The following is a 25,250-nucleotide window of genomic DNA, read 5'->3' on the forward strand; positions in this document are numbered from 1 at the left end:
CGGAGGTTTTCTTTCTTTCTTTTTTTACAGAAGTGATCACCCACTAAAGCCAGTCAATGAAAATTAGTTGAAGGTGAGGTTCTGAGGCTTTTTCCTTCTACATATTCATACTCTGTTGTAGTACATTTGTGTCATGGTGACGCTGAAAAGGCTGCAATGCGGAAGAGCTGATTTTGATCCAAAACATCTTGAAACAGCCATAGGGTGAAACTTTGGCCACAGTTGGTGGGGTCTATAGTAAAGCATGTTTTAAAAGCCCAGTGTAATTTCTTTTTTTTATTAGTTACAGTTTTATGGTTTCACCAGGAAATTAGCACTGCAGTTTTAATGATTTAAGTGGAAGTTTTTTATGCCAATGATCATGAGTTAAAGCCCATCACTGAAAATTAGGTGAAGGTGGGGTTCTGAGGCTTTTTGCTCATGTATAATCATACTCTGTTTTAGCATACTTGCTAAAGTCAGTGAGTACATAACTTAGATGGCAATCAAGAAGAGGATTTATTAGAAGAAAATGTAAAATGTCATACACAAAGAGAACTGAGTAATTCACTATTCTAACAGTGTACTACACTGAGCACCAATTATCCATGCCAGCTCCTACCCTCTGAATCTAGGGGAGCTGCTGGTAGTGCTGGGTAGAAACTCCTTTATAAAACCCACATAGTTCTCCTCCCACCTCGGTTGGCTGAAACAACAGTGCAGCCTGAACCAGCATAACAAGCAAAGTCAAGCATAACTGATCCAGAATCCTCAGTTTTGCCATGCTTCAGAAAGGAAAAACAAGTCGTCAACCACAGCTCTGTGCCAGTGAATGCTATTACCCAACCAACCAGCATCAAAACTAAGGACTACTTGATGGCAGAGAGTTAGAAGCGAGGAAGCAGAGCACCTCTAAAATGTTAGGCTCAGTCCAGGAGACAGCACTACATACACCTACTCCAATCTGGAGTAAGACACAGCTGAACGGGAAAATTTTAATTTCATGTCCTTTGCAGGATTTTTCAATTTCTTTGGGCTTTCTTGGCCATTTTGTTGTTCTGAGGATAATATTAAGAAGGCACCCTCTTTCCTGATAGTAGACACATGTGCCCTCTTTCCAAAAGAGGAAGCCCTATTATCAGTTTTTCTGCTTGTTTGTTAATGAGAAGCAATAACATGGGATATGTTGTTGACATTTACGACAGCCCATCCCTATAAATTAAGAGGCCCTTTTACTAAAGTGCATTAATATACGAATTGGTACAACTTGTTACCACACAAGCACAGTAACTGTTACCGTGATAGCATGTCAGTGTGCGCCTATTTATGTGATAAATGCATGCTGTGTTAGGGAGAAGGAACTAGGTAGGTTATGTATGTGTGGACTGCACACTACAGTTGAAATGTGGCACTTGCTGCATGCTGTGTGTTTAATGCGGGTTCACTTATTGCTTCCTCAACAGGAGGCATTAAATGCACCTGTGCTAATTCAAAAGAATCTTACTACCAGATTCTATATAAGGTGCCCAAAACTGGGCGCTGATCCAAGATGTGCATCCAATTAAATTGGCTAAGCCAATTAGTGCCAATAATTAGGTGCTAATGAATAGACCAACTTGTATATATATATATGTGGGGACTGAATTCAGCAAATGTTTCATAAAGTGTCCCAAACATTCATTATTCATCTAACTTTCATCCTGAATACAACAGAGAAAGAAAGTTTTTTAAAAAACTATTTATGGGGACCATCAGACATGGTAGCAGCTCACACCATAGGGAACAATCAGTTCCTTTCTCAGTTTGACCAAAGAAAATGGTTGTGGTGCAGAATCTTCATTAGATCACCCTTCAAAGTCTTTTTTTTTAGAAACTATATATCTCATACTGCGACATGGCCAGGTTTTGCAAAACTTCCTCAGGGAAAAGGCTCTCGTTGCATCGCATGGCATGGCAGCCATTTTTCTTCTCTGTAGACAGGAGTGAGCTGCTACCGTATCTGATGGTCCCCATAAAAAGTTAAAAAAAAAAAAACTTTCTTTCTCCGTTGTATTCAGGATGTATGTTAGATGAATAATGAATGTTTGGGACACTTTATGAAATAATTAGGTGCTGGCACCAATTTGGAATTGGGTGCACATTTTGCTACGGGCCATAACAATGTGTGCCCAAATCCTATAGCACACAATCCAAAAAGGTCATGGCCATAGGAGGTGCATGGGAAGGTCAGTGGCATTTCTAAAATTTGTGCAGAGTCTTACAGAGTACTGGGGATGTGCACCCAATTTGGTTGCCGGGAATTACACCTGGTTTCAGCATGAGTAAGTCCTGGCACCCAAACTGGGCTCTGAAATCAGCACCCAAAGCTATTCTGTAATGGGTGCTGATCTTTGAATGCCCATTATAAAACACCATTGCGCACTAGTTTTTGAGTGCCATTTACTGACTCTAGCCCTTAGTGTGTAGTAAAGAACATTTCTGTGCAGTAACTGCAGAGGACTTGCTGGGAATGTCCCCCAATAGATCACACAACTTTTGCACTTACCACTGTTAATGCACAAGTACAAAAACCAACATTACCACACTTTAGTAAAAGGGTCCCTAAATAAAATATAATTGCATCACATTTTATAAACCTATGGAAACAATTACCAATGTATGAAACATAAAATGCCAACTAATATTAATGTTTAAAGAATCTTAATATTTCAGCACAAAATAAAAGATAACCTTACAACACAGAGCTCTTCTCAAAGACTGGATTTGTTGCTAGAATGGACTTTGTTCATAAGAATTTCCCTTTATCACAGTACAAGAGTCTTATTCTATATCAATACAAATAAAAAAACAAAAAACAGAAAAAAAAGACATTAGAACTAACATTGCATACCTTTCAGGATCAAATACATTGTTATCCCCAATCATAGAATTATCTGCTACCAGGGCCTTCAAAACATCAGCATTTGCTGCAGACAGATAGACAAAACAAAACAAATTATCAAATGAATTTAGTACACTGAAATCTCCTATTAAAGCATTTCAAGGGGGTGGAAGTGACAGTTGGCCAAGTTAAAGCACAACAGTAAAACAGCATTATTATACTTTTCCTAAAAGCAAAAACTTGCAGGGGTTTGTGCTCTGTGCTGCATTCCAAGCTTCACTTTCCTCTCTGAATGGGATTCATTAGGTATTGTCAGCTATCCACAAGAACAGGTTCTCAAACCCTCCCAACTGGAGCCCTGTTGGGGGTGGGGTGAGGGTGGGTGGAGGGGAGGGGAGTCACAGAAAATCTACCCTCACAAATCAGTGAAAATAAAAACCTTCACGTGCATTTTATACATACTGAGCAAGTAAATTCTATAAAGTGTGATATGAGGAAACATGTTTCTGTAACTCATGAACAGGAAAGGCATTAGCTAAAATGTTGCAGGGGGAGAAGGGAGGGAAGAGTTCCGCTAAACAGAAACAGTATAGAATGTGTAAAATAATATTATGGATGCATCAATACGGTCTTTGAAATACTTATCTCCCAAGAGGGTCCCGTTTAAAAGTTTTCTGTGAAGCATTACATTGTATTGTACTAGTGACCTAGATATGTAGGAATGTACAGATAATTCTGGACGTAGGACATCAGTGCACAGCATATTAAAATGACTGTGAATGAAGCTAGCAGTTATTTGACACGGATGCAGAAAAGTGTGTGGAAAACTATGGCTGAGCATATGGCAGGAGGCAAATAAGGGTTAGTTCGATCTTCTGTAGTACAATCTTGAGAATTTAATGCCTGTTTCTTCTTTTTGCTCCAAATATCTCCAGGACACCCTACCAACAGGATAATCCTCCAAATTCTTCCCCCAAGAAGCCACCCCCATCCACCCTAAGACCCAAAACAATCAGTGGTCTAGTGGACCCCATACCCTCCCCATAATGCATACTCGCTTCTGCTTCCTTGCTATCTTTTAACATACTGCCTGACCCCACTTGGCACATCCTGGAATGCATAGCATAGAGTCAGACAGTCAAATAAGGATATTTTTGCCTTACGTGATACTCTACCTAGCTTCTGCCAAACAAGGCAAAGAGATACCCTTATTTGGCAGGATGCACAGTGCAGATCAGGCACCACCATTTGGCAAAATATGGTAAAGGGGTAGTGAGTGAGCATTCTTCCTGCCTGGTGTCTTCCAGGTGCAAAGGGGTAGCACATAAAGGTTCACTAGACCACAGAGTTTGTATTTTGGGTCTCGTGGGGGGGGGGGGGATGGTGTGGTTATCTTGAAGGATTGGGGTTGGGGGGGGGGAGGGGAAAGGACCCCGAAGTCCAGCTGATGTTTTTCTAATCTCTCCCTTCCTATTACGGGAGTCAATCCCTGTTCTTACACTGACAGGATGGGAGGCATTTACAGGAAATAGCTGCGTATCACTGCTGCAGTGTGCTTTTTTTTTTTTTCTTCTCTGGACAGCACACTCTTTAATGTAGCAATAATTTGCATGCTGTTTACTTACTATATCAGAAAGTTAACAATTGTGCATTGCCTTGCTAAAGGAAGCTGTCATGAAACGCTTAGCCACACGCCTGGGGTTACCCCGTGGCCACTTACAGCGTCTATCCCCAGCACAGCTCAGGTCCGCCTGTACCTGCTGCTTGTGCTCTACACTAGCACCCTCCTCCCACCGACTGGGTCACAACCGCCTCTGGGTGAGTCTCCCGCTCTCAAATTATCCTCAGCGATTTCTAGGTTACTGCAGCCACACTCCCAGTGGTCCACAATTCCCAGAAAGAACTAATACACCCAACACACAAACCACCAGGATTCTTTAGTCCAGACAGGCAGAGACAAACAATTGTTTATTGTCTTAAAAATATATTGAACAATGAACCAAAAATGTGCAAATGAGCAAACAGGTAACTGAAACATGGATCAATTATAACACTAACTAAACATTTATTTCCTAAAAAGTGCCTGGGAAGATCAGGACATAACTGCTGTTTACTGACCCTCAGCAAAGAGATCCTGCTCTCTTTTGTTCCTGGCTAAGACTGGAGGCAAAACCATACACACTAAAGGAAATGAGCTCCTAGGCCAATCAGAGCACAGTCAACAAGATATCAAAAATATACTGCTACATGCTTCCTGCTTGTGTTAAACTAAAGAAAAGAACATTCAGTTCTCTTTAACAGCTTTACAGCAAAGAAACACCACCTGCTAGCCAAATAGGAGAAATACACTTCAGAATTAATTTAGGCAGTTTACAGGCATCAACATAGTAACATATAATAAGATAGTAAATGACGGCAGATAAAGACCTCTATGGTCCATCCAGTCTGCCCACGATAAACTAATTTGACATGGTATGCAATACTTTATATGCATACCCAAGTTTGATTTGTCCTTGCCATTCTCAGGGCACAGACCATAGAAGTCTGCCCAGCACCCTTCTTGTACTAAAATTTCTGAAGCTAACGTCGAAGCCCCTTAAAATTTACACTCTAGCCCATCCCTATCTATTCAGTCACGATCAGGGAATAGACAGTAGAAGTCTGCCCAGCACTGGGTTTGCTTCCCAATTACCGGTATTGCCACTCAATCTCTGTTAAGATTCTGTGGCTCCATTCCTTCTAAACAGGAATCCTTTGTGTTTATCCCACACGTTTGAATTCCATTACAGTTTTCATCTCCACCACCTCCCGTGGGAGGGTATTCCATGTATCCACCACCCTTTCCGTGAAGAAATATTTCCTGACATTACTCCTGAGTCTGCCCCCCTTCAACCTCAATTCATGTCCTCTAGCTCTACACCTTCCCCGTCTCCGGAAAAAGTTTGTTTGTGGATTAATACCTTTCAAATATTTGAATGTCCGTATCATGCCACCCCTGTTTCTTTCCTCTAAGGTATACGTGTTCAGGTCATCAAGTCTCTCCTTGTACGGTTTGCAACACAAATCCCATACCATTTTTGTAGCTTTTCTTTGCACCGCTTCCAACGGCCTCCAAAACTGAACACAATACTTCAAGTGGGGCCTCACCAATGACTTGTAGAGGGGCATCAACACCTCCTTTCTTCCGCTTGTTATATCCCTCTCAAAGCAGCCTAGCATCCTTCTGGCCACGGCTGTCGCCTTGTCACATTGTTTCTTCACCTTTAGATCCTCGGACACCAACACCCCAAGGTCTCTCTCATGAGACAAGCTTACTAATCTCGCCCCTCCTATTCAGTATCTCTCTTTTGGGTTTCTGCACCCCAATGCATCATTCTGCATTTCTTGGCATTAAATTTTAAGTAAATAACCTTATCCGTGAAAAACCCTTATAAGTACCTGTGCCTAAATCATACTCCAAAATACACAGGGGCTCTGATTTAAATGCACTATAATTACTCCTATTGTATCTTATTGATTCATATGCTGTGGACAAATCAAAACTCATCAAGGTTACTTGTACTGAATAAAGTTATTTGTTCATTCAACTTGACACAATTACCCCATAACAATACAACTTATCCCTATGTATTTATACAATCATAGTCACCATATTCATTCAGCAAAGAGATAACCCTTCACCCCCCATTCAAAAAACACACACTCCTTCACAAACCCCTTAGGACAGTGATGGTGAACCTATGACACGCGTGCCAGAGAGGGCATGAAGAACCCTCTCCTTTGGCACGCGCGCCGTCGCTGGTCCACCCACTCTCCCTCCCTCCAAGCACCAGGCCGGCCTCCCTCCCTCTTCCAACCAACCAAGCACCAGGCCGCCCGCCCACCCTCCCTCCCTCCCAGCACCAGGGCCCCCCCTCCCTCAAAATTTAAAAGGCGTACCTCGAGGTTAAGGCGGCGTCGGCAGCGAAAAGCGTGCCTTTGCTCAGCGCGCCTTCAGCCTTCCTTTCTGTCTCTCAAGCTCTGGTCTCGCCCTCATAGGGCTTTATAGCATGAGAATCAGTGAAGGTTTTTATGAACTAAATACATTTTGAAGTTAGCATTGATATTGTCAATATATTAAAAAAAACTTTTTGTAAAAAAGAGCAAAATTGTTCTTTTTGGAAATAAATTAAAAGTTAAAATAATTCTTTCCAAGCAAGGTTTTTATGACCAGTGATGAACACCACGCCCCCAGTTAAAGCCGCCGAAAACTGAAAGTAAGCGGTCGGGGCGTTTGAGGTCTTTTCCTTGCTTTTTAGAAATATTTTGTTAAAATCAAACATCATATTTCCATATAAATTTTATTGGATTCCTCTTTATATGTTTGATAATAGCCTCTACCATTTTCCCCGGCACCGACATCAGACTCACCGGTCTATAATTTCCCGGATCTCCCCTGGAACCTTTTTTAAAAATCGGCGTTACATTGGCCACCCTCCAATCTTCCGGTATCACGCTCTATTTTAAGGATAAATTGGTATTACTAACAGTAGCTCTGCAAGCTCATTTTTCAGTTCTATCAGTACTCTAGGATGAATACCATCTGGTCCAGGAGATTTGCTACTCTTCAGTTTTGCTGAACTACCCCATTACATCCTCCAGGTTTACCGTGAAGTTAGTAAGTTTCTCCGACTCGTCCGCTTGAAATACCATTTCCGACACCAGTATCCCACCCAAATCTTCCTCGGTGAAGACCGAAGGAAAGAATTCATTCAATCTCTCCGCTACGTCGTTATCATCCTTGATCGCCCCTTTTACCCCTCGGTAATCCAGCGGCCCAACCGATTCTTTTGCCGGCTTCCTGCTTTTAATATACCGAAAAAATTTTTGCTATGTTTTTTTGCCTCTAATGCTATCTTTTTTTCGTAATCCCTCTTGGCCTTCTTTATCTGCGCCTTGCATTTGCTTTGACACTCCTTATGCTGCTTCTTGTTATTTTCAGACGGTTCCTTCTTCCATTTTCTGCAGGCGTTTCTTTTAGCCCTAATAGCTTCCTTCACCTCACTTTTCAACCATGCCGGTTGTATTTTGGACTTCCGGCTTTCTTTTCTAATTCGCAGAATATGTTTGGCCTGGGCCTCCAGGATGGTATTTTTGAACAGCGTCCACGCCTGTTGTACAGTTTTTACCCTCTCAGTTGCCCCCCTAAGTTTTTTTTAACCGTTCTTCTCATTTTATCATAGTCTCCTTTTTTAAAGTTAAACGCTAATGTATTTGACTTCCTGTGTATAGTTACTTCAAGGTTGATATCAAAACTGATCATATTATGATCACTGTTATCAAGCGGCCCCAGTACCATAACGTCCCTCACCAGATCATGCGCTCCACTAAGGACCAAGTCTAGAATTTTTCCTTCTCTCGTCGGCTCCTGCACCAGCTGCTCCATAAAGCTGTCCTTGATTTCATCAAGGAATTGTACCTCTCTAGCGTGTCCCGATGTTACATTTACCCAGTCTATATTTGGATAATTGAAGTCACCTATTATTATCACATTGCCCATTTTGTTTGCGTCTCTGATTTCTTTTATCATTTCTGCGTCTACCTGCTCATCCTGGCGAGGTGGACGGTAGTACACTCCTATCACTGTCCTTTTCCCTTTTATATATGGAATTTGTACCTCAAGAAGTGAACAGTGAAGCTACTTGCCTTTTTTAGGTTTAGCTACACAACCTATTTTCCTGTCCAAGTGGATTTATAGCCTAAATTGTACCTCAAGAAGTAGACAGTCAAGTGACTTGCCAAAGTTTAGAAGATGATTCAACAGGAGAAGTGGGATTTGAACCCTGGCTACCCTGGTTCTCAGGCTGCTGCTCCAACCACTAGGCTACTCCTCCCACTGAAATACAAACAAGCTAAAATTAAAGCTGAAGATTTTTTAGTGCAATTGCTTTAATAATTCAGCAGTTAAGATTACTCTACTATTTCACTGGCCAGTTACTTCTGAGGTTATTGTGGTCAGAGTCAATGTTTGAACAGCTGATCAAATGGGTGCAGAATTAAAACCCACAAATGGATGTAAAGATCAAAGGAGGTCAGGATGCTGTAATTTCCAAATATGTACTTACTCTAAAACACAATGTTCAAGCCAGTACAGTAATTGTACAAAGTGCACAAAGGGGTTCTAAACACAGTCTTTAAAAAGGCTTCAGTCTTATATTCACTTATGGAAACATTATGTTGTACCTGATAATTTTCTTTCCTTTAATCACAGTAGATGAATCCAGAGACTTGTCGGTTATGACTACCTACCAGCAGGTCGAAATAGTTCAATTTAGTGCTCTCTGTCATACAAGATGCTCCTTGGTCAGTCATAACAAAGCAGAAGGAAGCAGAGAAAATAGCTCTCCTTCCTCACAGCAATAAAACATGAACAGAAATTACAACTGTAACTAGAAACAGCAACATGTCAGAAACCTAAACAGAGAAACGTACTAAAAAAAAACCAAAAACAAGAGCACCAACACAGGGTGGGAATCTGGATTCATCTGCTATGATTAAAGGAAAGAAAATCATCATCAGGTAAGATAATATTTCCTTCCTTGTCATCAAAGTACATGAATCCAGATACTTGTGGCATATAACAAAGCAGTTCTCAAACAGGGTGGGAACCAGAAACTCCTGCAGAGAAAACAGATGCTTCAAAGGAAGATTCTGATCTGTTCAAAATATCCAGACGATAGTATCTTGAAAACTATGAAAGACCCTCTGAAGCGATTCATCACAGAACTCACAGACCACATCAACTAAATGCTCCAACAAGGCCTATTCCCGCAGGTTAAAGGAAACATTCCACTAACTCCCATCCCAAAAGACACCAAGAAAAAAAATAGACAAAATCTCAAATTACAGACCGATCGCTTCTATTCCCCTAACAACCAAGTTGATGGAAGGCTTAGTAGCCAGTCAACTAACAGAATACCTGAACAAATTTATTATACTTTACGAATCTCAATCGGGCTTCAGACCCCAACAAAGTACAGAAACAGTACTAGTTACACTCCTGTCCAGATTCAAGCAGGAAATAGCATTGGCCAAAAACATCCTATTGCTTCAATTTGACTTATCTAGCAAATTCGACATTGTTGACCGCCATACATTATTGAAAATTCTCAATAAGATAGGAATCACAGGACGAGTCTTTAACTGGATCACGGGATTTGTGACCTCAAGGACATACCAAGTCAAATGAAACACAGAGATCTCCCCACACTGGAAAGCAGAATGCGGGGTACCACAGGGTTCACCTCTCTCGCCCATACTATTTAACCTTATGATGACCCCACTGGCCAGAGCACTAGCCAAGCAAGGCCTTAACCCATTTATCTATGCGGATGACATTACTATCTACATACCCTTCAAAACGAATCCCTCCAAAATCACCAAAAAAATAACAAACAGCATGAACATCATGGAATTCTGGGCCTCAGCATTTAAGTTAAAACTCAACCGAGAAACTCAACGTCTCATTCTCTCCTCCCACTACAATACTGAACACTCCACCACCATCAATACATTTGGCACATCTCTCCCAATCTCAGACAATTTGAAAATTCTACGCATAACAATAGATCGCAACCTGACATTCGAAAATCAAGCTAAGATCACAACAAAGAAAATGTTCCACACAATGTGGAAACTCAAACACATAAAAGGGGAAATGGGACTTGATATACCGCCTTTCTGAGGTTTTTGCAACTACATTCAAATCGGTTTACTACTACTACTACTTATCATTTCTATAGCGCTACTAGACGTACGCAGCGCTGTACACTTGAACATGAAGAGACAGTCCCTGCTCGACAGAGCTTACAATCTAATTAGGACAAACAGGACAAATAAGAGATAAGGGAACTGGTCAATTCTCATTATTTGACGCTAAACAAGGATAAAACTAAGATACTAGGACCTTCATTCTTGGTAACACATCATGATAAACCCACTATCCATGGTAGAATATTCCCCCTGAAAATCTCCTTGAAAGTATTAGGTGTTATTTTAGATAATGAAATGAAAATGGAGAACCAGATTAATGCATTAACAAAGATGGTTTTCTATAAAATGTGACTATTAAGATGTATTAGAAGTATTTATTTACTTATTTCAGAGATTTATATTCCACTTTAACATCAAAGCGGGTTACAAAATAAGTACATAAGTATTGCCACACTGGGACAGACCAAAGGTCCATCAAGCCCAGCATCCTGTTTCCAACAGTGGCCAATCCAGGTCACAAATACCTGGCAAGATCCCAAAAAAGTTCAATACATTTTATGCTGCTCATCCCAGAAATAAGCAGTGGATTTTCCCCAAGTCAATTTAATAATGGTCTATGGACTTTTCCTTTAGGAAGCCATCTAGACCTTTTTTAAACCCCGCTAAGCTAACCGCCTTTACCACATTCTCTGGCTACAAATTCCAGGCACAGATAGCTACTTCTTCAACATAGAACAAAGATCTCATTGTGGTTCATATATGATCAAAGAATCCATAAAATATCCTGGAGTAACACCATATATTTTTATTTAAACAACTATGCTCATATTGAAAAACTTTATTAAATATTCAAACTACTTGAATTAAAAAGTAACTAGGATATTCCCACTTGGGCTTATTAGAACTACCCACTTACTATAAAATCTTCATGTTTGCCTGACCCAAAATCATGATACAAACACCTGATCTATTGATAGCATATGCATATGACGTCCAAACCCAATCCTGATCAAAGATGTGCTTATCCCTACACTGAAGCATGATTGTTCCTTCCCAAGGCAATTTCCACATCCAACTGTATGTTATATCAATTGACAAGTTCATCTATCAAACATAGCCAAATCCTCAGGTACTTATTTTGTACCAGGGGCAATGGAAGGTTAAGTGACTTGCCCAGAGTCACAAGGAGGTGCAGTGGGAATTGAACTCAGTTCCTCAGGATCAAAGTCCACTGCACTAACCACTAGGCTACAAAACTGTACTTCCCCAGGGATATATTCCGTTATATGATCCAATCAATGGTGTTAGCCCACGCAGACTACTGCAACGGAATATAAGCAGGATGCAAAGATCAAATCATAAGAAAATTACAGATAGCACAGAATACAGCAGCCAGCCTTATATATGGAAAATCCTGCTTCGAAAGCGCAAAACTCCTCCTCCAAAGTCTCCACTGGCTACCAATAAATGCGCACATAGCCTTCAAGATATGCTCAATTACATTCAGAATTATCTACGGCATTGCACCGGACTATATGACCGAACTCATCAATCTACCTTTAAGAAACACGAATGAATCAGCAAGATCATACCTGACTCTTCACTACCCCAGTTGCAAGGGAGTGAAATACAAATTGTCACATGTATCCAGCTTCTCCTATATTGGCACCCAACTCTGGAACTCACTGCCAAAAAACCTCAAACTCACAGATAAATACCTTAAATTCCCAAAACACTAAAAACACACCTTTTCAGGAAGCTCCATCCTCCTGCAGCTACCTGCCTCAAAACAACTTAAATATTGCCAAAATAACCTCAGAAATGAAAACAATGATACTAACCCTCACCCAATCAACTCATGCTCATAGACTACCATAAACATAGTCCATGCCAGTTTTGATCCTTTTTATTAAGATCTTTACTCCAATGAAATCAAAACTCTATAACCGTTCTCACTTATAATATGTAAGCCACATTGAACCTATCGATAGGTGGGGAAATGTGGAATACAAATGCAATAAATAAATAAAAATAAATGAAAAGAGGGCCACGTTGCTGATCTACTATTTCACCAAGAGAATAAGCACTAGATTCTGCCCAAGAAGAAAATGATAGTTTTCTTTGAATGAGCCCTGAGTGATGAAGGTGGTTGTTTACCAGAAAGACTATAGGCCAAAACTATAGGCTCCATAATTCAGCGAGCAATAGTTTCCTTGTAGCAGCATTATCCTGGTTTGATCCCGCTTCAGCTGCCATAAAAACAAAAGTGAAAGCACAATTATCGCCAAAATTTGTACTCAAATGGTGGAAACCTCTGGAATAGGCAGTTTCTCTGCTGATACACCCCCCCCCCTCCCCCCCGTGCGCCTGACAAAATCTTACAGCGGCAAGAACAACTTCTCATATTTTTTCTGTGAGTGTATGTGTCTGTGAGGAAGGAGAATTGAGTGGCAGAAGAGGGGTAATGGGGTGCAGGTGGAACTTGGCACCATCTAGTGTGCCCCCTAAAGTAGGAACCGCTATGGTATGAAATTAGCATCATTATGGATGGTGAAACCCCAAAGCTCTACTGAACCGAAGACCCAGAACAGAAGCTATAATACAGATGAGACCAGGAGCTTGTGAAACCATCCATCGCCTGCTGGAGATAGAGATATAGGATGGTATGTTCCTTGGCCAGTAGTATGACAGAGAACACTAAACTGAACTCGATCTCCACCTGCTGGTAGAGGGTCATAACCCACAAGTCTCTGGATTCATCTGTTTTGATGACAAGGAAAAATAATTTTTCATCATGGAAACCCCTACCCACCCCCCCCCCCAAAAAAAAACTATAAAAATGCCCACAGCAGATACAAACATATGGAGGAGGGGAAGAGGATCTTTTTAACTCCTACTTTCCTTTGAGAACAGTAAATTAACATATGGCAAAAAAAGTAGACCAAGTTACTAGCTATGTGGTAGTACTGTGCATTAAACATTAACTCATAGGATATGGAAAAATCTTTTCAAACAATCTGTTTACACAATACACTTTTTCCCACTGAAATGAAAATGATACGATGAATGGTATTGCCTATATCTTAAACAATCTATCTCACAGTTGCAGTGCCTTATTTGTGAGCACTGCAACTCTGAGATAGATTGTCCCAAACTTTCGCCACCAAGACCCTGAAGCCGTTTTTTCAAAACGCTGGCCGCTGTTGGCTTGGTGTGACAGAAGGGGACGAGATCTAATCTCCAGTGTGAAAGATAAGTGTTCTTTCAATAAATTTTGCTGGTTTGAGGTGCAAAACTAACAAGTTTTTTGGAGGTTTTTTTCTGAGCCTATGATGAACAGAGGATAGCTTTTGCATCCGCTTAAGCTCCGATAGACCTTACCTTAGTCTAGGAGCTCTGTGAGGCTCTTTTTCCTCCTCCTTCAGATGGTGGATTGTTTAAGATATAGGCAATACCATTCATCGTATCATTTTCACTTCAGTGGGAAAAAGTGTATTGTGTAGTACTGTGCATTGCCATGTAGAGGGTCCTTAGTTTAATTCTTAGTTCGAGCCTGTTATACCCTGAGGGTTTAGAAGTGAGTTGTGGTAATTGTTAAGGGAAACATCTGGTTGCCAGATTTCAAAGCTCATGGTTTTAGGACAATTGCTACAATGACTAGGGATGGAGTGGTATGTAGAATATATTAAAATAGGAGAAAATAACTGAGTAGTTACAAAAGAAGGCTCATAGTGTCAGAATCCGAAATTAACTGAAACTGAAGAATACAAGAAAAGTATTATTGGGCCAAAAAGTTCTTGTGAAACTACAGTTCTCTCTCTCTCTCTCTTCCCAGCTATTAAGCAAAACATTTGCTGCCGCAATTTAAAAAATGAAATCAGATATTCAGCACCGGTACTCAGATACCAACCAGCACGGAACATGCAATTTCAGCTCTAACCTGGCCATATTCTGACTACTAAACCAGATGAAGTTACAACAGCAAAACTTTATCCAGTTAGTGGTCTAAACATGGCTGCTAACTAGATAACCTCCGATTTAACCCACAGACCACCCTGACACCATCCAGATAGGAAAAAACAGAAGAGCAGAATATCTCATGGCACTTTCAACCATCCAGATAGGGCAAAGGAGGTCAGAAAAATAGGGCCAAGGAGGTCAGAAAAGTATTTAGCAACACTATTTGGTCAATACAATGTCACTTATCCAATTAGCAGCACTACTAATAAGACAGGTACCTTTCAAAATCTTCCCCATGATTTATAATTTGAGTCCAAACAGACTAAACAAAATAGAAAGGTGCAACGGAAACATACCTTCATTTTTCATAATGTAATTTACAATTTGCCCCACAGTATCAGTATTAGAGTCTCCTATACTTTCACGCAGTTCTGTGAAAATAAATGAATTATAATTCAGAATTTAAAAGTTTTAATAAACAGGAATTAAGAAAGAGGGGGAGGGTATGGAACCAGTCACATTGATTTTGCCTTCACTAAATACGCTTGTTTTCTTACCAATTTTTTCTTCTGCAATCTTTTCCTCTTCAACAGGTGATTCTGCTTCTGTTGTACAGCGGTACCCTTTCTTCTTAAGCAAGTGACAGATAAGGATCCCCAAAAGACCCATGATGAAGAATACAGGAACCAACACAAAGGCAACATATTCTGGATGTCCACCACCACTGGCTGCAGAGCCCGTGTCTTCTGAGCTATGACTTGCTAAACTATCAGGAAAGGATTCATTATCTGTAAAAATAAAAAAAGAACAACAAAATAAAAGACTTTATTACACAATTATTTATTTCAAATTTCTATTCTGCACAATCCTGTGTCCTTGGCGGATTACAAAGTTACATACACAGTAATAAAGTGCATCACAAACCTCAGATCAAAAACAAAACAAATACATTTTTTTTTACATAGCTATGTACTTGCCCCTCCATCTCACAAATTCCATGAAACCTCCCACCTACTCAAATGTTTTTGAAAATAAAAGGTTTTTAACTGACACACAAATGTATACATGCTTAACCTGAAATTTAGCATACAATGAATAAAAGTGCAAATCACAGCTCTTAAAGAAACCTGGCATCCATCATAACTACTCAGTGATGACACTTTAGTATTTAACATGCTGAGGCTCAGTCTAATGCTCTCCTCCCTCCCTCTTCTTTACTAATTCTTGCTCTATCGTTTTTCTAGCATGGGAACAAACAAATTCCGTGCCACACAGGATTAAAATAAGAAAGTATGTGTTCCAATAATGCAAAGAAGTTGAGTGGGTGCATATGCAGGGAACTTTAGCTGTCTTAACTGCTAAATTATCAGCTGCAGCTAAGCAACAGTAGCCTTCCCAGTACTAAAATGAGTCAAGTTGGCCCCATAGGCCTCCCCAGAGGGTATGTCAGCAAAACCTCAGAGGACCATGAAGGACAGGATTAAGATTGGGAGAAACACAAAGATGGGGGTGGAAGGTGAGAATATTTTAGCACTCATCTCTGATGAAATGGTATATGCAACTTCTAAAAATATCTCCACAGGCTTAGTAAAATGCAATCTTCCAATGCTATCAACCAGAAAGGAGGATACAAGTGGTTTGATGTACCCACTAACCAACCAGACTGCAGAGACAGAATAAAGGCTGTTAGTCCAAAATGATGCCATGGTGAGAATGAAACAGCAGACAGAGCTTCAGCCAAGAAAATAAAGGACTATAAGAGAGCAGAGGATCAGGGAAACTGTAGGAAGATGAATAATTTGCAAATAACTGGACTTCAAGCCCATGAAGGATCAAGGAAAAAAGTGGCTATTGGAGTAGCTCTGTCTGGATACATGCAGTAAGCAGGTGCCATGTGGGTAGGTCTGCTAGAAGAATGCAAGCCATGACCCATGGCTACTGACATTTTGAAACGGATGGGCAAAGAAAAGTTGCTCCGTGTGTACAGGAGAGAAAAGGAGATCATTTACCAGGGAAACTTGATGCATATTGCTGCATAGAGGAGGGCGCTAGTACCCCTCTGCCCTGAACTGCACCAGAAAGGTCTCCAGTTTCTGCAATTATGTATTGCTAAACTCCAGTCTCTCTCCATATTCTGTGAGCCCAAGGAAGTGTTGCAGGAATTTTTGATGTGGCTGAATGCCACCAAAGGCTATGAATGAGGATAGCTTGAATAAGCATTGTACAATGCAATGGCTGACCCACAGCAATATGAGAGAGAAAAAAAGCTTTGGTAGTGGATTAAGGGTTTGTTTTATATTGCACACAGTTTGTACTGGAAGGGCAATATAGCAGATGTAGCAGGTGTTCTCTGAGGACAGAAGGCCGATTATTCTCATATCTGGGTGACGTCATCCAAGGAACCTGGTGTGGACGCTAACGAATAACGTAGAAACTTCTATGTGCCTTCCTGCCCGATGCAACAGTGTGGGTCCTCCACTCAGGTGAAAGAAGCAAAAAGCAGATAGCACACTACTAAATTCAACTAATAGGGGAGATGGCAGCGTATGTGAGACTAATCGGCCTCCTGTACTTGAACATCTGCTACAAGTATCTTTGTTTTCTCCAAGGACAAGCAGGCCTTCTTATTCTCACATCTGGGAATCCCTAGCTACCAGGCTCACCAAAAACAAGAAAGCTAGGATAACTGAGTCTCGAAACATCGAGACTAAAACTTCAATCAATCCGAATCTATATACATACTAGCTGTGTAGGTGCAGCCTGGAGCAGAATAAAATGGAGTCTAGGAAGGTGCAGCTGTATTCTAGACACTAGTGGAGTTGTATTCTAGACACCGAACAAGTTCTGTGGAACTGCCTGTCCGAAATGACTGTCACATCAGGTATTCTGATCAAGACAGTAGTGGGATGTGAATGTGTGGATTGAAGACCATGTTGAAGCCTTGCAAATCTACTCCATGGAGGCTGATCTCAAGTGGGCTACCGACACAGCCATGGCTCTGACATTGTGAGCCATATGTCCCTCAGGAGTCAGCCTAGCCTGGCAGTAAGCAAAGGAGATGCAATCTGCTATCCAATTTGAAAGTGTATGATTGCTGATGGCTACCCCCACATCCTGTTGGGGGGTCAAAAGAAACAAAAGCTTGTGGACTGTTTATGGGTTTGAGTCCGCTCCACATTTAAGGCTAAGTCTCACTTGTAGTCTCTAAAGTATGCAGTATGCTTTCGCCAGGATGGGCATATGGTTTTGGGAAAAATGTTCGTAGAACAACAGACTGGTTAAGGTGGAACTCCAACACTACCTTAGGAAGGAACTTAGGGTGTGTGTGGAGAACTACTCTGTTGTGATGAAATGTAGTATATTGTGGGTGAGCTACCAGGGCCTGGAGGATCACTAACTCTGAGCTGAATTGACTGCCACCAGAAACACAACTTTCCAGGTCAAATACTTCGGATGACAGGAACTCAGAGGCTAAAAAGGAGTTTTCATCAGCTGGTGAGGATTATGTTGAGATCCCATGACAGTGGGAGGTTTGATAGGGGGCTTTGTCAACAACAAACCTCTCAAGAAGCAAAAAACTAAAGGCTATACAGACAGAGGACTCACCTCCAACACGGTGATAAGTGCCAATTGCACTGAAGTGAACCTTTACTGAGTTGGTTTTCAAACCAGCCTCAGAGAGGAGTAGGAGGTACTCAAGCAGTTTTTGTGTGGGGCAAGAAAAGGGATACAAGGCCTTGCCCTCACACCAGATGGCAAACCTCCTCCACTTAAGGGGAACACCTCTTAGTGGAATCTTTTCTGGAAGCCAGCAAGATACAGGAGACACCCTCAGGCAATAAGTTCAGCATCCAAGCCATGAGGGCCAGAGATTGGAGGTTGGGATGCAGAAGGAAACCCTCATTCTGCATGATGAGGGTTGGAAAACTGTCCAATCTGCATGGATCTTCGGAGGACAACTCCAAAAGAGGGAACCAGATCTGCCACAGCCAGTAAGGAGTGATCAAAATCATGGTTGCTTGGTCTTGCCAGACTTTCAGTAACATACATACATAGTAACATAGTAGATGACGGCAGCGTAAAGCCTCTACAAGAGGTATGGGAGGATACGCATACAGGAATCCTTTTCCCCAATGCAGAAGAAAGGCATCCGACGCTAGTCAACCATGTGACCCGAGCCTGGAGCAGAACCGAGGAACTCTGTTGTTCAGATGAGTGGCAAAAAGATGGACCGAGGGGTTGCCCCACTCTCGGAAGATCTTGCGGATGTTGAGAGACCACTCATGCAGTTCTGAGTATTTGATTTTGTATTTTTATTTATATAAAGGCTTGTTTTTATTCAATGTTTATTTGTATATATGCGTGTTTTGTAGACTCCTGATGCAGGCCTAATGGCCGAAACACAACGGTTGTGTCGAGTCCTTTATTTCATCAATAAACAAGTATTTTTAAGATCCATCTCTCCAGGTTTTGTTTTGCCGTGGTCAAACATCCCACTTTCTTCTATACCTGTTTACAGAGGACATCATGCTTTTCCTGAGCGAAGCTTAACAAGCCATTATTGATGTCATGGAGGTTTGTTCAGGATGCAAATACTTCACAGGATTGAAAATAAGTTTGATAAATCCAAGACCATGCACTTGTATCTAGCATTGCCAGCTCACTGGGAGGGTCCCATTCCTGTTAGATGGGCAGAGAAAAAAGATAAAACATTTGGTGTCTGCATCCCTTGACACTTAGACAAATCAACACATTAAACAAAGAGGCTGCTAGAGATACTGAACCAATCAGAGGCTTGGAAAGAGCGTCAGCTCTAATGAGCTGGTGTGTTGTGATAAAGATGGTGATCACACCTAACCCTTTTTGACAGGACCCCTGAAAATAAAACCTTAGAAGAGAAACAATTTTGGAGCAAAATTCTTATATAAAAGGATTTGGTTAACAGAGGAAAAAAAAATAGACTATACTTTCTTAATACTACTCAGTATATAACAACTCAAGTGTTTCCTAACACATGGGCGAGACACCCAGGGGGGTAAACAGCAACCAACAAGAAAGTAAACTGGTCTTTCAGTGGCAGCACTTGAATTTGGAGCAGGCACAGAAGAGCTCTAGTAGTGCAACATGCAGCATGCCTCTGTAGTATCTATCCAGCATTCAGATTCTGACCTTCCACTGCCACAAAGCTTACCTTTCTCTTGCCTCCTCTGAACCCCAGAGCTGTGTAAGTCAGGTCAGGAGACCTCATTCTATCCTGGCTATAGCCTTGCTTCTTGGCCTGCCACAGGTGGAGCTCTGCTCCAAGTTGACCCATCACCGACTGAAAACAGCACCTTCCTCTCGCCTCAAACTCAGGCTGTGGGAAATGAGTCAGGAGACCCAATCATATTGTGGCTGCAGCCTTGCCCCTGGTTACTCAGACCAGAACTTGCAACCACTGAGCTGTTTTTTTTTTTTTTTTGGGGGGGGGGGGGGGGGGGTAGTGTGAAGGTAGGTGAGAAGTGAGATGGACAGAAAATAAGAAATTCAGTCTTGGCCAAAGTTTAATATGACAATGGGACTTCCAGGTAGATAAGTTGAAAAACTAAGAGCAGAAGCCAAACTCCAGGAGAAAGCTTCAGGACAGAGAAAGATCTGAGAGTTATCAGCATAGACATAGTACTGAAAGCATAGGAGGAGATCAAGGCAGCAAAGAATAAGTATAATGAGGCAAGAAAGTCCGGAAGAGAGCCTTAGGGTATTCAGACTGATAAACGTATATGGGCTACAGAGGATCTACCAAGAGAAGCACTAATGGTACAAGAGAGAAGAGGGCAGTCCAAGATAGGGCAAGATCCTAGATCCAAATGAGGACAGTGTCAATGAGTAGGCTAATTGTATCAAAAGCAGTGGACAGGTCAAGAAGTATAAAGAATGAGTAAAAGCTTTTTAGCCGTAGCAAGGAAGATATTACTAGAAACTTTAGCAAGGGTCATTTCTGTAGAATGAAGAGGGAGAAAGCCAGATTAGAGAGGACAGCATTGATAATAGTTGGGATTCATGACAGTCAAGGCAACTGGCTGAGGTAGAATGCATATTAAAGTAGTTTGTGTTTAAAGAGCAGAGGAGAGAGAGGATGATTAGCAAGAAAGTAGGTTCCAGTGAAGGTTTTAAGAGGTGGTGTGATTTTTCAGCATATTTCTACTGAAGTTACTTCTGTCTTTTACAAGTGATAGGCTGTGGATAATCAACCATAGATGAAGGCAATGGATAAAGGGAGATGGAGCTGAGAAGGCAGAAGTTGTGATAGAGCAGAAGTACGGAGAAGGATTTACAGCAAACATTAAGGAATGGCAAACAAAAATAGGGACGTTATAATGCCTTTGTATCGCTCCATCGTGCGACCGCATCTCGAACACTGTGTTCAATTCTGGTCACCGCATCTCAAAAAAGATATAGGGGAATTAGAAAAGGTACAGAGAAGTGCAACGAAAATGATAAAGGGGATGGGACGACTTCCCTATGAGGAAAAGCTAAAGTGGCTAGGGCTCTTCAGCTTGGAGAAAAGACAGTTGAGGGGAGACATGATAGAGGTCTATAAAATGATCAGTGGAGTGGAACGGGTACACATGAATCGCTTGTTTACTCTTTCCAAAAATACTAGGACTAGGGGGCACGCAATGAAGCTATAAAGTAGTAAATTTAAAACCCTCTCCCACCCTCAAAAAAAAAAAAAAAAAAAAAAACTTTAAAAATATTTTGTGCCAGCCTCAAATGTCATACCCAGCTCCATGACAGCAGTATGCAGGTCCCTGGAGCAGTTTTAGTGGGTGTAGTGCACATCAGGCAGGCGGACCCAGGCCCATTCCCCCCTACCTGTTACACTTGTGGTGATAAATGTGAGCCCTTCAAAACCCACCACAAACCCACTGTACCCACATCTAGGTGCCCCCCCTTCACCCCTTAGGGCTATGGTAGTGGTGTACAGTTGTGGGGAGTGGGTTTTGGGGGGGGCTCAGCACACAAAGTAAGGGAGCTATGCACCTGGGAGCAATTTCTGAAGTCCACTGCAGTGCCCCTAGGGTGCCCAGTTGATGTTTTGGCATGTCATGGGGACCAGTGCACTACGAATGCTGGCTTCTCTCATGACCAAATGGCTTGGATTTGGTCGTTTCTGAGATGGGCGTCCTCGGTTTCCATTATCGCCGAAAATCGGGGACGACCATCTCTAAGGTCGACCTAAATTTCTCAATTTGGGCATCCCCGAAACGAAAGATGGACGCCTATCTTGTTTCGATAATACGGGTTTCCCCACCCCTTCACCGGGACGTCCTGCGAGGACGTTCCCAGGAAAACTTGGACACCCCTTTCGATTATGCCCCTCCTAGCCACCCACCTGTGGCTACACTGCAGCCACTTAGATGGTCATCTCCAGTACAGCTCAAGTTCACCTACACCTGCCACTTGTGCTCTCTACACTAGCACCTTCCTCTCACTAATTGGGTCCCAACCGCCTCTCAGCAAGTCTCCCGCTCTCAAATTATCTCCAGTGATTGATAGGTTACTGGGGCCACAACCCCAGTGGTCCCACAGCCCCAACACACAATCCATCAGGATTCTTTGTCAGTCCAGACAAGCAGAACCAATAAACTAAAAATTGTCTGTTGTCATGAAAAATTTGAACAATGAACAGAAAAGGTGCAATTCAGCAAATAGATAACTAAATATGGATCAATTTTAAAACTATCTAAACATCTAGTCACTACCTATTAGTACCTAGGGAGATCAGGTACAGTACATATAGCTGCTCACAGGTTATCAAATGTAACTATTCAAAGGGCCTCAGCACAGAGATTTTTCTCTCTTCTCCTCCCTGGCTAGGACTGTAGAAAAAGCCAGTACATCCTAGCTGAATTGAGCTCCTAGGCCAATCACAGTCCAGAACAAGAAGTTTTGAAAGTAGCTGGCCACATCACTGCAGGCTATTTCTTATCTGTGTTAACTAAAGAGGGAACAGTTCTCTGTAATAGCTTTAAACAAACATGCACCATCTTATGGCCAAACTAGAGAAATATACTTCAAGAAATAATATATTTTTACAGGCTTAAAAACCCCCATTTTTGTCACAGCTACTAACAGAAGTAAAATTTATCCACAGGCCCATGAAAAGGAGTATTCAGAGTTACCACTGTCTTGTACTGAGCCTTCCGTTTACCCTATGATGTTAATCTAAAAACTTGCTCCTCGGTGCTCCGATGGGCAGGGCTTACCACTTTGGGCACACTCCTGTGGCCACGACACAGGGGCCACTTGGTTGTCTCTTTGATTGTAAGCTCTTTGAGCAGGGACCGTCCCTCTATGTTAAATTGTACAGCGCTGCGTAACCCTAGTAGCGCTTTAGAAATGTTAAGTAGTAGTAGTAGTAGTAGTAAGGTGTTCTGGTGAAACTGTGTGATGTCACTCTTATGCGCACAAGTCCACCAGCTTCCAAGAAGACATTCTCATTCTCTCTCGTACCAGCAGCTCCTCCAGATAACAACTGTGTCCTCAGACAAATATTTTAAATAAATAAAAAATAGTGTGAGGTATCTGATCAAATGTTTTCCTCCCAGGTCTCACAGCAGAAAAGTAATAGAGAACAATCAGAGGGCAAGAATGTAGGCAGGTTTATATGGAATGCCTGCTCAGTTTATTAAATACCACGAAACCAAACCGAGTGAAGAGTAGAAAAATATGGATAAGATTAAAGGGATGAGTAGATGTATGTACATAATGTTGCTTTGAAGGGACAGGAGTTAGACTGATTTTATCAATGACAGGAGGAAGAAAATATTGAAAGGATGAGTGGAGGTAAAAATAGCTAGGATGGCAAGGTAACCTTAAGAAATTTGTGATAATAGAGAGAAATTTGAAGGGCTGATATGAGGGGAAAAAAACTGGATAGAAAGGTACGTCAAGGAAGGGGGCCTTGATTCAAGTCTAAAGACATCTGTATTGGGAATAAGTTGGGGAAGGGTAAGCGTCATGAAGAGTAAGACGTGTAGAACCTCAAGAGAAAAAGTGTCTAATGAAAAAATTGTTAATAAAATCTTAAATAATTTTAAAATGGGCCTAACTGGAATTACTGAAGATAATTAAGAATAAGAACGACTTCAATGCATCACTAAACATGCTTTAGAAGAAAAAAGAAAAGGGTGTGGATGTGTGTACATATGTGTGCATATGTACTTTTTGCCTTTCTTAACTACATTGACAAGACTAGATGCCAGATATATGCGATGATTTCAGAACACAAAGGTTTATTTATCTTATTTATTTGTAGCATTTGTATCCCACATTTTCCCACCAATTTGCAGGCTCAATGTGGCTTACATTTGCCGTAATGGCGATTGCCATTTCCGGGTAACAGAATTAAAAAATTGTTTTGCATTAAGGTGCATACTTACATGGTAAAGAAGAATACATTATGGTATTGCATATAGGTTCCTGAGTGTCATTTTTGACATAAGGATTAAAGTGGTAGTGCTTGTTCATTACTTGGAACTCCCAAAATGTTGGGTCAATACTTTATTGGGTATGAAATTGTTTATAACTCTGTTCCTCAAATGCCACAAGCCAGTTGAATTTCAGATTTACTATCCTGCCCATTAGATGTGCTAGCTAGGCATCTTATAATCTAAAAGCATCAAGTAACAAAAGGATGCGGTGTTAACAAGACAGGAAAAGGTGGGATGGAAGGGTCGAACTACAATAGTAGACAGGACAGAGAGGAGGGCAGTACCTAAGGGTGTATGCTTATCGATCAGTTTGCTTCTATAGCTTTCTGAAAGTGACTAGTCAAAAGCGCCTTTAAAAACGAAAGTCTTGAGGTCTGTTTTGAATTGGTCTAATAAAGCCTGTAGTTTGATATGTGAAACAGCAAAGAGTTTATTTTTACAAATTGGGTGCGTTATTTAAGAATTTGGATTCAGTATTTTATTCGTCTCCTTTGGGTAGCAGAAAACTAGTAGACTGTATGATTAGGAGAAATTATCTCTTACCTGATAATTTTCTTTCCTTTAGTCATAGATGAATCCAGAAATGGATGAGTTATGTCCAGCAGGTGGAGAAAGAGTACACTGAATTGAGATATATTGGATGTAGTCTGGTCAATCAGTATAATCCATATCAAAGCAGAAAAAGAAGACTCCACATGCAGCAAACTCCAATCCTTCCTCCCCAGAATTACAATTCAATAGGATAACAGAACTAGAACGCAGCAGAAAAACAGCTCATTTGAACAGATTAAGGAACAAGAAACAGCAAAGAATCCATTAGGCAGGGCTCTGGAAAGAAAACTATTAGGTAAAACAATTTCTCCTTCCATGTCATCAGAGCAGATGAACCCAGAAATGGATGGAACGTAACAAAGCAGTCCTCAATTCAGGTGGGACACAGACATCACTGTCAAAATGACACTCCAAAGACTATGTCTGATCGAGCTGCATCAACCACCAGAAAATGGATGAACAAACATGCAAAACTGAGAACATTAAAATGCCTTTGTATTGCTCCATGGTGCAATGGCACCTTGAATACTGTGTGCAATTCTGGTCACCGCAGAATGTCTTTATATTGCTCCATGGTGCAACCGCACCTCAAATACTGTGTGCAATTCTGATCCAATGGGCAAAAACAGTGCAGGCAGGCTGGATTTGCA

At 41.3% G+C, this 25,250-nt stretch overlaps 1 protein-coding gene across 1 annotated transcript in view; it reads right to left on the reverse strand.

The window, feature by feature from the left end:
- The window catches only part of RELL1 (RELT like 1), a 107,871-nt gene that overhangs the window by 18,382 nt on the left and 64,239 nt on the right, over positions 1-25,250 (reverse strand). The window contains exons 2-4 of the mRNA XM_030191284.1: positions 15,130-15,360; positions 14,929-15,003; positions 2,870-2,945 (exon numbers count right to left, since the gene is read on the reverse strand). Coding sequence (XP_030047144.1) covers positions 2,870-2,945; positions 14,929-15,003; positions 15,130-15,360 — 382 coding nt within the window. The remainder of the gene's footprint in view (positions 1-2,869; positions 2,946-14,928; positions 15,004-15,129; positions 15,361-25,250) is intronic.

This window comes from Microcaecilia unicolor, chromosome 2 (genome assembly GCF_901765095.1).
Source record: "Microcaecilia unicolor chromosome 2, aMicUni1.1, whole genome shotgun sequence".
Taxonomy (NCBI): domain Eukaryota; kingdom Metazoa; phylum Chordata; class Amphibia; order Gymnophiona; family Siphonopidae; genus Microcaecilia; species Microcaecilia unicolor.